The 14024-nt window shown below is 42.5% G+C and overlaps 1 protein-coding gene and 1 long non-coding RNA gene across 2 annotated transcripts; both read left to right on the top strand.

Annotated features, from left to right (window-relative positions):
• The first annotated feature begins 1873 nt into the window (after nt 1-1873).
• Nucleotides 1874-3867, top strand: LOC111953968 (uncharacterized). The gene is made up of 3 exons (XR_002875933.2): nt 1874-2532; nt 3304-3377; nt 3564-3867. It is a non-coding gene; the product is annotated as an uncharacterized lncRNA (long non-coding RNA).
• A 5505-nt stretch (nt 3868-9372) lies between these two features.
• Nucleotides 9373-13808, top strand: LOC111953214 (pancreas/duodenum homeobox protein 1-like). The gene is made up of 2 exons (XM_023972336.2): nt 9373-10012; nt 12490-13808. The coding sequence occupies exons 1-2, from the start codon at nt 9616-9618 to the stop codon at nt 12864-12866; spliced, it is 774 nt and encodes a 257-aa protein (XP_023828104.1). The 5' UTR covers nt 9373-9615; the 3' UTR covers nt 12867-13808.
• Nucleotides 13809-14024: the final 216 nt, after the last annotated feature.

Raw genomic sequence — 14024 nt, 5'->3', positions numbered from 1 at the left:
GTGTGTGTGTGCCTGCCTGTGTCTATCCTGCAGCTGGAGATGCATTATTCATGTGGACACAAGGCTCCTCTGTTCCCATAACAAAGATCTGACATAATTTTATCACGCAAACACACACGCGCACACGCACATGTACACACACAGTGGATGCTCTTGGGGTATGATTTTGTGGGTGAGTGCAGTGTCTTTCAGCCACTACTGTGAATGAGTTTGAAATGCAATGCTAATGCAGCCTCTAAGTTAGATCTCTCTCATTCCCCCCATGTCTCTCTCTCTSTCTCTCTTTCCCTCTCTCTCTCACTCTCTCTTCCTCTCTGTCTCTCTCTCTCTGCCTGTCTCTCTCTGATGTCTCTCTTTCCCTCTCTCTGCCTGTCTCTATCTCTCGCCCTCTGTGTGCATCCTTCTGCCAGCACTTTACAGCAGTTACAAGAGCACTTAAATATGATCTTACTTTCAACATCATTGGATTGCAGCAGCAAATGTCATTAAATACTGTGCGGCATTACATAAGACTGAGAAATATTTAATAGCTTCTAGGCAGCACAGGATCTTATATTATTTTCCCAGAACAGCACTTATCTCTCTCAAATTGTGTGCGTGCGTGCGTGCGTGTGTGTGTGTGTCATTGTCTTTGCTGTGTTACACGGCGCCTTATGGCCACCATGTTATTGTATTGTTATTCCAAAGGCTTGCTTTCCCATGCTCTCTCTATTGATACCAGTAGCAGACAAGGCGTTGCAGCTGTCACTGCCTACAGCGACTAATGCACAAATGAAATGCACCGGATAATGCACAAAGAAGATGACGTCTGTCCTGTTGCCTACCCAAATAAATGGATAGGCCTTGGCTATAACATTTAGGCAACAACAATCTGCATGCCAGACAAGGGAGAAACGCGATGTCTTCTTGCCCTCTGGTACAGTTGATCACGTTAATTAATAAGGTAGTAGGCTAATAAAACGACAATCCCTGTGCAAAATACCACTACCATGACTTTCAAGAGCCTAATCCTCTTGGAATTCTTTGCAAAAAGCAATACAACTTCAAGGTGCAATTTTCACTTCATGATTCGTTTCAATGTGTAGAATAGCAATTGTAAAAAGCGGACTAAAATAATGACTTATTATGAAGGGGAGAAAAAAATGCATATCGCAAAGGCTATCTATTCAAATTGCAGTATACCCATTTCATTCACTGCCCCATTTCAAAGGCATCATATAATGGTTTAGATGACAGTAACACAATTCTTATCATTTGGGCTGGTGAGCGAACCAGCCGGAGTGTCTGTCTGATTGTCAGATTCCCCCCTCCCTTCCTTCTCCGTCCGTGGAATAGCGCGGAGATAGATGGCTCATGGACAGACAATAGCGAGTTCAATAAAGCTATATAGACATCGTTATAGTGTGAGCAAGATGTGTGAGCAGAATACATGCATTATATTACCTATTCCGGCTTCTCCTTGGTGCAGAGAACTCTGYCCCCGAGAGGGGACAATTACCGGACCTCGATCACACATTCACCGCAAGAAGACGAACGGCAGCAGCCGCACATAAACGCCCCCGTTTGCGGTGAAGCACCCGCCCACTGCTCTGTTCCAGCAGTCAGTCAAGGAGATGGGGGCGGGGTCTCGCAATGCCAATCTAAAAATGAAATTAGAGGCTTCATTTCATGCCTGATCGAAACCAACTACGGAAAATAAATGTAGCCATTTATTTTTTATTTTGGACTACGTCTTTACTGTTATAATGTATGTCAACATAATGTGTGTGTTTTTATGTCATTTTTATGTCATTCTTTCTGTTATTTTACATAATGAAATCTGATTTTACGTAAGGCACTGCACTGATTTTACGTAAGGTTTGTGAGGTGCTTGCTCGAAGGCCCCCGTGGAGGAGAAGTAAACAGAAATGTTCATAAATAATCATTAGCTAGCATTGGCACTATTAATTTGCTTTTTTTTTTTACAGTGATCACTACACCATGGCAGATGGTGGCGAGTTGGATAACTATATTATAATCTATCCTACTGCCAGTATGATTTTTTCTTGCTTGATGTGAATTTTATCGGTGTTTTAAAAGGCAATCTAGCTACTATAGCTAGCTATGTCAAGGGGATTTATTATGCTATTTAAATTGTAGTTAATTGTTTTCCAGCAGCTAGGTCGATTGCTATTCATGTTATGCTTGTAAATGATTAGCTAGTTATGTTGTACTGTTATTCAATCAATTGTAGCATTACTAACTAAATCTCACTTAGCGACTGAATTGTTGTTGAGAGATTCAGCAAGGTAATGTAAAACCAAACAAGTAGGGTGTTATTTTTGGGTCGCAGCTGCTGGAAATTCAAAGTTTGGGGGAGGAGAGATACAGTGAGAATAGAGATTGATGTGTGTGTGCACCATTGATAGTAAAATAATGTGCGTGCATGAGAGATCCTGTGCGCACTTGTCTGTGGTCAAAGGGCAGCTATAACAGTTTCTCCCACTGAGACAAGATACTACTGAGTCAGCAGGTCAACCCAGGACACATGAGGTACCTCTAAGTTACTGTTGCTGTAATGCCTCTCCCTCTCTGCTTTCCATTCTGCTGTTTTTCTCTCACTTTTTATTCTCCTCTTTCTCTACTCTCCCTTTTTACCACCATTTATATGTCAATGTCTCCCTCTTGCTCTCTCTCAATTAAATGTCAATTTAAGGGCTTTATTGGCATGGGAAACATATGTTTACATTGCCAAAGCAAGTGAAATAAATAAATACTTAGTGAAATAAACAATAAAAAATTAACAGTAAACATTACACTTATAAAAGTTCCAAAAGAATAAAGACATTTAAATGTCATATTTCTATATACAGTGTTGTAATGATGTGCAAATAGTTAAAGTACAAAAGGGAAATAAATAAACATAAATATAGGTTGTATTTGCAATGGTGTTTGTTCTATACTGGTTGCACTTTTCTTGTGGCAACAGGTCACAAATCTTGCTACTGTGTTATTTCACCCAATAGATATGGGAGTTTATCAACAATGGATTTGTTTTCAAATTATTTATGGGTCTGTATAATCTGAGGGAAATATGTGTCTCTAATATGGTCATTAGGAGGTTAGGAAGTGCAGCTCAGTTTCCACCTCATTTTGTGGGCAGTGTGCACATAGCCTGTCTTCTCTTGAGAGCCAGGTCTGCCTACGGCGGCCTTTCTCAATAGCAAGGCTATGCTCAKTGAGTCTGTACATAGTCAAAGATTTCCTTAAGTTTGGGTCAGTCACAGTGGTCAGGTATTCTCTCTCTCCCCATGTTTCATGTAGACGTGCATTGGATGAGCTGTTGAAGGAGACCAATAGGGCTGGGTGCAAGCAGAAACCATGGGTCCAGCAGGCTGGTGAGTGGGATGTGTTAGCAAAGGATCTGGTAAAGGATCTGTTATGGGTGTTTGGCTTTCAATGCAGAATGTATTTGACTCTTGACAAGGTATGACTGACCCGGACAGACCGGTGTCAAAGTTACTGGCTCATATCGAAGGCCTTGCTGGCTTTGCAGTGTTAACTTTGGTTCAACTGTCTTTCAGGATGAAGTATCCGCTGCGCAGCACTAACAAGCGTTTCCTGCTCAACACCGTTCCACAGCGCCGCCCTGCTGGCCACTCAGGAGAACAGACATCAAATAGTAGGGGGCAGGACACCACCCAGAGACAATTGGGAATACAAAGACCACAGGGGACACAGGGACAAAGACAATCATAGAGACAGCCGAGAACTTTTGTCTCTTTTGTGTCCATCTTTAAGACTAAGATAGCAACACAGGCCAAGACAGCTACAAAGACAGAAGGGACAATGACAATGACAGAGGCAGCCATAGAGACAAGAAACACTGACATAAAGAGCCTCTGGTCACAAAAGAGACTTTGTCCCCAAAACACACAGTCCCCATGAAGGACACTCCCCTTCTTCTAGACCAGGGTTTCCCAACCTCGGTCCTGGACCCCCCTGGGGGCATGTTGTTTTTTCCCCCAGCTGATTCAAATAACCAACTCATCATCAAGCTTTGATTATTTGAATCAGCTGTCTAATGTTATGGCAAAAGCCAAAACGTGCACCCAGGAGAGGCCTCAGGACCGAGTTTGGGAAACCCTGTTGTAGAGACCGCTCTCTCCACTGACAGTAGCTCCTCCTCCTCAGTCCACTCCAGGGCAAGCTCTCACTCCATAGGCCACACCTTCTATCAATCAAACCAGTGCAGCAGACCACGCTCACCTGTCAAGGACACGCCCAGTGGAAGGAGCCACGTGTGACATCATAACCTTGGAGGGAGTGCTGTAACGTTGTTACCCAGAGGAGGTCCCCCCCCTCAAAAACATAAATATACCCATTGAATGACTGGAAAGATGATGTCAATGATGTCGCTCTTGCTGCTGGTGATTCTCTGATCCACCTCTACGCAGACGACACTATTCTGTATACTTCTGGCCCTTCTTTTGACACTGTGTTAACAACCCTCCAGGCGAGCTTCAATGCCATACAACTCTCCTTCCGTGGCCTCCAACTGCTCTTAAATACAAGTAAAACCAAATGCATGCTCTTCAACCGATCGCTGCCTGCTCCTGCCCGCCTGTCCAACATCACTACTCTGGACGGCTCTGACTTAGAATATGTGGACAACTACAAATACCTAGGTGTCTGGTTAGACTGTAAACTCTCCTTCCAGACCCACATCAAACATCTCCAATCCAAAGTCAAATCTAGAATTGGCTTCCTATTCCGCAACAAAGCATCCTTTACTCATGCTGCCAAACATACCCTTGTAAAACTGACCATCCTACCAATCCTCGACTTCGGTGATGTCATTTACAAAATAGCCTCCAATAGACTGCATCCAATTTATTGAGTAGGGTATCACAGTGCCATCTGTTTTGTCACCAAAGCCCCATATACTACCCACCACTGCGACCTGTACYCTCTCGTTGGCTGGCCCTCGCTTCATACTCGTCGCCAAACCCACTGGTTCCAGGTCATCTACAAGACCCTGCTAGGTAAAGTCCCCCCTTATCTCAGCTCGCTGGTCACCATAGCAGCACCRACCTGTAGCACGCGCTCCAGCAGGTATATCTCTCTAGTCACCCCCAAAACCAATTCTTCCTTTGGACGCCTCTCCTTCCAGTTCTCTGCTGCCAATGACTGGAACGAACTACAAAAATCTCTGAAACTGGAAACCACTATCTCCCTCACTAGCTTTAAGCACCAGCTGTCAGAGCAGCTCATAGATTACTGCACCTGTACATACCCATCTACAATTTAGCCCAAACAACTACCTCTTTACCTACTGTATTTATTTATTAATTTATTTTGCTCCTTTGCACCCCATTATTTCTGTCTCTACTTTGCACTTTCTTCCACTGCAAACCAACCATTCCAGTGTTTTTTAGTTTTTATTTTACTTGCTTGTTGTACTCACTTCGCCTCATGGCCTTTTGAATTTTATTTATTTATACATATATTTGTTTGCCTTCACCTCCCTTATCTCACCTCACTTGCTCACATTGTATATAGACTTATTTTTTTTTCACTGTATTATTGACTATATGTTTGTTTTACTCCATGTGTAACTATGTGTTGTTGTATGTGTCGAACTGCTTTGCTTTATCTTGGCCAGGTCGCAATTGTAAATGAGAACGTGTTCTCAATTTGCCTACCTGGTTAAATAAAGGTTAAATAAAATAAAAAATAAAAAAGAGAGTGTGTTTGTTTTAGAATGTGAGAAAGACTGTGGTTGCAGTTGTAAGGTTGTGACAAGTATAACTAATTAAATTGTCTTTGTTTCTTCTGATCTTTTAACTAGGAGTGTCTTTCCTATTTCTATTCCCTATTTTGACAAACACTTTACCCTGTCTTACATTCAGCTCTGTTAATTCATTGTGAATCTCTGGTACAATCTGTAAACTGACATTAGTGACAGTATTAGAGTCTAGTCCTGAGTGCAAGTTGCTGGTAAAACCTTTTGAGAGAATCAATCCAGATCGAGTAACTGAGTTCAGGTTACCGAAGTCATACCTGCATAGTCTACAGGGGCACACCGGGTAGACTGGCTGAGGTTTGGTGTTTTCCATTTTCCACAGATGTAATGTGCCTTATAATCCAGCAGGAGACGTGATATCTGCACTTACAGTACCTAGGGCCTTTGACCTTTTATTTTATTTTATGTCCCTTGCACTATGTATAGGGATAACAGTTTTCTCCCAACAGAGTGAACTGATTTGGGTCTTGTCATAGGTTATAACCATAGGGCTCAGGGAAGTTTGTCTGGTCAGGTCGTTAACCTACCTTGCGTTCAAATTTCTCTTCTCATGTTAATGGTTTTTAACTAAAATATAGTCTACACAATTAGTCCCACAAAATGCAATAAAGTATAAAATCCCATAATGTAGAAGGAGATTTTTTGTATAACCCTTTCGATTGGACATTAACTTGATTTGCCGTTTTTATTTCACTGTCTCGCATAGTTTGATTAATGGTGCTGTAATTTCTTCACTCAGAATAGATTTGATTTTAATGTCGTTTGAATTGTTCTGTCGTTCCTCACAGTTGGTCGTGTTTACATAAGGCTGTCGCCACTGGGTAAGCACTTTTTATCGTGTCTTCTTGATATGTATATACCCGCTTTGTCAGAAACGTCAGTTTGTTAAATAAATCATATCTGCTGTTTCCGTGACACGCCTCGGGTTCTGTAAAACCAGTTTTTTCTTGAATCCATTATCCAAATATGTTAATTCAATAATTAGCCGTTGATAGTAATAGGCTAATAACAGTAATACATTGTATTATTCGATTGTTATTTTACCAGGCAAGTCAGTTAAGAACAAATGGTCGTGTTTACAATGACGGCATACACCGGCCAATCCTGGGCCAATTGTGCGCCGCCCAATGACTGCCGGTTGTGATACAGCCTGGACGCGAACCAGGGTGTCTGTAGTGACGCCTCAAGCACTGTGTCTTAGACCACTGCGCCACTTGGGAGCCAATAAGGATAACTTCAATAGGCCTAATTTTAATTAACATAATTTTTTAGGCAATGATATTAATTGTATTAGAATGTAATTTGGTTATTTTGGATTGTGATAATGAATCAAATATATTGTTGGCGCAATTTAATTTAATATTGAATTAGTTCAATGTTGCTCCATAGGCGCTCCTGGGGTTAACCCAGGGGCTGAGGCAACATCCGCATCAACAGCTTGCCATTCCCTCAATCATTATAACCATCGATCCCTACAGCACTAATTAATACGTTCCATCTGGTGTTTCTAGCAACCCTTGGGTCCATAGCCCGTGATGCGCTATATACGGCTATGGCCCCTCTCAATGGCCTACACAGCACTAACAATTATTGCGCTCCATATCAAGCCCTTAAAGGCTTTTTAATTGCAAACCTGTTTGTGAATCAGTGCATATGGTTTCGTGCGTCCGCAAAGGGTTCAGCAACACCGCATTACCTTTCACTTAAAACCATTCACTTAAAACCACAGATAGGGGGTCTAAATGGCATTTTACGCAGTCATGCTTCATAAACTCCGTTGTGCGTCTCCAGTGTAGCGGGGATTAGACGCGGATTAACAGTTTCCTTCCTTTTTCAAACAACGAGCAAGTATAAACACCTTTAAGCGATATTACATGGACTGATTTGTATGGAATTGGTTTACTTGAACTTTATAGCAGGTGCTGAGTGCCCCATTAAAGATACTGGTGTAAGTGCTCTTGAAGAACTCAGTGCTGCCATATTCGTTTCTGTGTGTGTTTGACTGGCATTTGTTCTATTTCTTCTGTCAGAAGCATGGTTATTGATGGCCTGCAAGGTCAGCTGAAATAAATTATAGTGCTTTATAACATTACAGTTATAACATCGTAATAAATTGGACCTTTTAAGTCATGGGCCTTAACTGCTGCCTTGCCCTCAGTTGAGGTCCTGGAGAGACGTGTATTTCCATGCGCCACGCGCGCTAATTGAGTTCTGTTCCTCACTCCATGATAATTGGTTTATACCCTGGCTCTCCTCTTTTCTTTCCACGAGGAGTGTTGTTTAATGGAGCGAGCACCTGTCTGCCTAATGACCAGCAAACACAGGGAAAGTGGCAGCGGGAGACACGAGCTCTGATGCTGTTTGTTAATACCAGTAACCAGAGGAGATCCGTTAAATTGTGTTAAATGAGCCATTTGGGATGGATTTTAAAAGTCGCAGGTTCGGAAACTTTTGACAGAACACTAAAAGGTATCCAACTAGGWGAGTGTTAAGTTAGGACGTGGTCTTTGATCCCCCTCACATTGTCAAGTTTCCAAGACAACCGCCTCCCAATCTAAGTTGCTTATCACCAGGGTCAGTCGATGCGAGTAGGCCTATAACATCTGGCTATCGATTTCCCCCTCTATCAATCGCATATTGATAAGAGAACTACGTTCATATAGGCTACACTGAGTGTACAACATATTTGCCCCCAGAACAGCCTCAATTCGTCGGGGCATGGACTCTACAAGGTGTTGAAAGCATTCCACAGGGCTGCTGGCCCATGTTGACTCCAATGCTTCCCACAGTTGTGTCAAGTTGGCTGGATGTCTTTTGGGTGGTGGACCATTCTTGATACACACGGAAAATGTTGAGCGTTAAAAACCCAGCAGCGTTGCAGTTCTTGACACACTCAAACTAGTGCACCCTCTGAATGTCAGACATACATTTTCATTTGTAGTCTTACCCAGAGCGACTTACAGGAGCAATTAGGGTTAAGTGCCTTGTTCAAGGGCACATCGACAGATTTTCAACCTAGTCAGCTCGGGGATTCGGACAAGCGACCGTTTGGTTACTTTAACCTGTCTCCTCCCGTTCATCTACACTGATTGAAGTGGATTTAAGAGGCGACATCAATAAGGGAGCATAACTTTCACCTGGATTCACCTGGTCAGTCTATGTCATGGAAAGAACAGGTGTTCCTAATGTTTTGTACACTCAGTGTAACTGTTCAATGGCTGACATTGTTCGACGACAGTGACATCCACATACAGGCACTGCACTCCCATCGTTTCTTCTTCTTTCCCACCAACAAAGCCAAAGCAAGCCGTGATGATGCTGACATTCTGAAGACACGTTCTGTTTGCGTTTCTCACCGTGATTGGTCTCGCAGGCCACAATCTCTCTGATAAGGTGTTCGGTGGCATTAACCCCTGTCTGCGCGCAGAGATAGGACCCGCGGATTCCCCCGTTCGCCTGTCCATCGCTCCATTAGGACCACCCGGTGGCAGGTGGATCTCAGATACCCGCGTCAAACAGTGCAGTGTTTGCCGAGGGCATTGATTTGCGCACGGTACATTCTGTTCAATCATTYTCGGACTGCGGGGCAGAGAATACAGACACAAATAGAAACTAAGTCGCGAACTTTTCCGTTTTGTGTAAACAGTGAGACCAATGGCTTAGGTGCAACAGGGTCACATGGTAATGACACACCTGTCCAGGGCCTATAGCGGCGCCAGGCGCACGAGCAGCACAGGTAGAGCAGAGCACAAGGTTCCACGCTGCGTAGGCTATAGGGCGCAGGTACGTGTGCACACACACCCGTTGGATAGCCCTGGCCCTCGACAGTCATGAATCGAGAAGAGCACTACTATTCTCCCGCGCAGCTGTTCAAGGACTCCTGCGCCTACCAGAGACCACACCGCGAGGACTACAGCCACAGCCCTCCGCCCTGCCTCTACATGGCCCGGCAGGCTCAGTCTGTCTACTCCTCGCCCTCCATCGGAGGGCTAGACCAGGCATGTCTCCCTGACATTGCTCCGTACAGTATTCCCATGCGAGAGGACCCGGGTGTGCCGCAGCTCCACCACCCCCAGGCGCCCCAGCAGACTCTCCAGCCAGGGCCAGGGGGTTACGAATACCCGGGGGGGTTGGCTCTGTGTGCCGATAGGAACAAATATCACCTGCCTTTCCCCTGGATGAAAACCACCAAGTCTCACGCGCACACCTGGAAGGGACAGTGGGCAGGTAACTCACTGCAGTCACCGTGGACATTTTCTCATAGTTATTATTACCGCAGTGCTGCATAGAAAGGAATTAATCAATGGCCTCTCAAGGAATCTTTACGCACACATTTATAGGAATATTGCAGAACTTTCTTTTATGGTAGGCCTATCGAAATTGATTCGTTTGAACACTTAGTTTGAACACATTATTTTATACTGTACAAATATTAGACAAGTAAATCTAAACACAATATTTCAACAAAAGTATTTCCTCAATAGTTAACAATTGAACATTCAGGAGTTTTATTTTGCCAATAGCAAGGGAGTGAGTGTTATGTATAGAGAATTCATCAAAAATTACACTGAACATTAAGTATAATTCAAAATCTATTTAGCTTAACTCTCGCATTCATTATACCATATTGCTGCTTTGTGTTTAGGCTAGCTATGCCACTGCTGTGAATATAGGCCTTAGGAATGACCAAACGTTAGTCGGGATAAATGTTCATGAAGTTTGAATATACCGAGGCTTTTGTGCACGTATAAGGACTTAAATGATATCATGATGTCTACAATATACAGTATGTCGTGGGTGGGTGTCAGTTTACCTTGTCAATTAATCTGTAAAGGACCCGTGTTCCCCTCATATAAACCACAATGTTTTGTATGCCTCTGAAGGTGTGCCTCAAGTTCCAAGTTGCGATTTACTTCAAATATGTGAACATTTCAGTTGTGGCTATTTATTTGTTAATGATTTGCTAATGGCAGGTATGATCCATATAAGTCTTCATGAAAAATGTTTCTTATTACATATGAAAGTGTCTTACAATAGCCTTAGTTATATCAATATATGTTTTAATGTAAAATATATTAAAGGGTATATAATTAACGTGGAGTGTTTAGGGATAACAGAAAATAATGAGTCAACTCTTAGTCCTAAAAGTATTTTCTGTTGCGGCCATTTTAAATCAACTCGGTTCAGCAGGTCAATGGGAGCATTTATGATTATTATCATTTTCTGGCTAAAATAATTCAACAAGTTTTCAAACCACTCACACAGCATTTGCGTTGGTTTCAATTAAGCGAATGTATGTTACTATGGATTGAATTTGTTAAATAAATTGAGGGTAACAACAAGTGGAAAAGTTGATAAGTCTCAAGCAGAATCGGTTCTTCTCAATTATTGCGTAAGCCTATAGACAATTATTCTCTCAACTCAACATTCATCAAAGATGATCTAAACAATATTGTTTATAGGCCTATTATTAAGACAATTATGATAGAAATGTGTTAATTATTATAACCTCATTAGGCGATATGTGTTTTTATTATTTATTATTTAAGAAAATCATGTAACTTTACAAGCGATTAACTTTTCTTAACTCATTTCGATAAAAGTTTATTTATATGTTCTTCAACGGACAAACGCAACCACTGCAAGAATGAGCCAACTCTAAATCTATGAAGCAGATCAAGTATTGAATAGAATAGATTTTAATTGTTTATTTTTAAATCAACGACTCCCTTCACCAATATATCTTAACGAAAGTTTAACAAGTGAGCCATAATTTCAGAATTCAAAAAAACACATTTTAATTGTAGTGGTAACAGTGGGAAAGTATAAGGGTATACCTTCATCATGTAGGCCTATACCTTCACTTGAAATAAAAGTGATTCATTGAAATAAACTTTTCGCGGACTGTCTCTAAATTCCCTTGCTGATCCGGGCTGATCCTAATGAAGCCTTAAAGTTAGTGAAACCTTTTCAGGTGAAATTGCTGTTAAATATAGACGAGTACTAGAGATTACATGCATTATAAACGATATTCAACTATTGTTGGTTTTCGTTGTTGGTTTTCGTCAACTTACTCAGTAATAAAAATGTAGCTATAGACCTATTCTTTCTTTTTAGTATTTAATAGTAATTTTCAAACCAATTTATTGATCCATTTGTGAGTGTTTGTGATACATGTGCAGTTATGTCAAATGCAATGTGCTGTGGTGGTCCAAGTAGATTTGAGAGTGATTTGTTTCATTTCAGGGCTTTGTTCTTCACATAATATATGATGCCTCACATAGGAACTTTCCGTCTATGTTCAGTATAGTACATATCTTACTAAAGCTGCATCGGCATCTGTGAGAGTTGGCCTGTGACGTACATGGTGTACTGTTTGACTCAGTTACCATCAGTTACCCAATAGAGTTGTTTCTATACAGTCTTTGGTGATCAGTGTGTGAGCTGACTGTGTTCAGCCAATGTGCTGCTGTGTGTGTTTCAGATAGGTACACTAGAGTTCTAAATGGGGAGTCATTACCAATTTCACCTAGATTGAGGCTTTACTGGGACTTGCACTGTGGCAGGATACAATGTTTAGTTCATCTTGAGTGCCACAAAATTGGATACGCCATTCTACCCCTCCCCTTTACCTTTCTCTCTCTCACCCTCTCCTCCCCATCCTCCCCCATGTCCCCCACCCACTCCCTCCCCACCCTCCTCAGGCCCCTACATGGTGGAGGCGGAGGAGAACAAGCGGACAAGGACGGCCTACACGCGAGCCCAGCTCCTGGAGCTGGAGAAGGAGTTCCTGTTCAACAAGTACATCAGCAGGCCGCGGCGTGTCGAGCTGGCCCTCACCCTCAGCCTCACAGAGAGACACATCAAGATCTGGTTCCAGAACCGACGGATGAAGTGGAAAAAGGAGGAGGACAAGAAGAGAGTGAGGGGGGTCGACCCCGAGCAGGACTCGTCCATTACGTCAGGAGACTTGAACGATGAGGCAGGGGTGGGAGTCGGGGGGGCAGGACATCCCACCACCACGACACCCCCCTCACCCTTACACGCCCATTCCATGTCAGGTTCTAGAGACTCGGCCTAGCAGGGCTGATATGGATGGATGAAAACTGGACAGACACTCAGGAAAGGGGACACTCTGAGGCTGCGTTAAGACAGGCAGCCGAATTCTGATATTTTTCCAGTAATTGGTCTTTTGATCAATCAGCTCAGCTCTGAAAAAGACCTGACGTGAAAAGATCTGATGTGATTGGTCAAAAGACCAATTAGTGGAAAAAATATCAGAATTCGGCTGCCTGTGTGATCGCAGCCTCATTCAAACAGACTCGGTTGGTATTATTCATGTACATTATCGGCGGTGACAGATTGAAGATGACAGATTGAAGATGACAGATTGAAGATGACAGATTGAAGATGACAGATTGAAGAGAGGTGAAAGGCGAGGACTGCAGGTTCATTGTCTGCGATATCATCATTCTGCGACTGAACTCTAACCTCATGTTGTCGTGCTGAGGACATGCGGGTCATGCACTGATGATGATAGTTGGCATTGGACATACGTGTACAGACCCACTGCTCTGGTCCTCAGCCTGTCGTTGCGTTGCCAGAAGAGGGCAGCACCCACTGCCTGGAGAGACAGTTGTGAGACAGACCACACAACTCTGTTGAGAGCTACGTCGGCCATCTAGCCTACTTTGATTGCTTTACTCAAATCAATGCACTTCAGATACTTTCTCTGAAAATGTTGGCAGTGTACAACCAAGTTTAATTTATGAATGTAAATATATGCAGTCTATGCACGGGACATGATTCTGTCAATATTGCCAATACTGATGCATTTTCTGATAAGTTGTTATATGACAAAAATGAGTCAATCACACCAATTATATAGCCTATTTATGTACTTAATGTTATCACATCATTGATGTCTTAATGATAGGCACTGTGAATAATGTACTGTATTTGTAATTCTTTATTAAGCTATAAAGTTCAAGTTTGAAATCAGAATAAAGTAAAATGAAACATCTGCAGTTATTTAATTACTTGGTACATTGTACAATTACGCCTTTACCCACAACAATAATGCTGACATTATTATCCACTATTCAAGCACATTCAACACAGCAGGCAAACCACACGAAACCGTAAGTCATCACGTCAGTCAGTCTTGGGGCGTGTTTGACATTGCAGCCGACAGAGCAGGCGACTGACGACTGACTGATCTACAAATCCCCTTGCATCA

Source organism: Salvelinus sp. IW2-2015, linkage group LG27 (genome assembly GCF_002910315.2).
Source record: "Salvelinus sp. IW2-2015 linkage group LG27, ASM291031v2, whole genome shotgun sequence".
NCBI classification, from domain to species: Eukaryota; Metazoa; Chordata; class Actinopteri; order Salmoniformes; family Salmonidae; genus Salvelinus; species Salvelinus sp. IW2-2015.
This window is presented reverse-complemented; position numbering and strand designations above follow the sequence as displayed.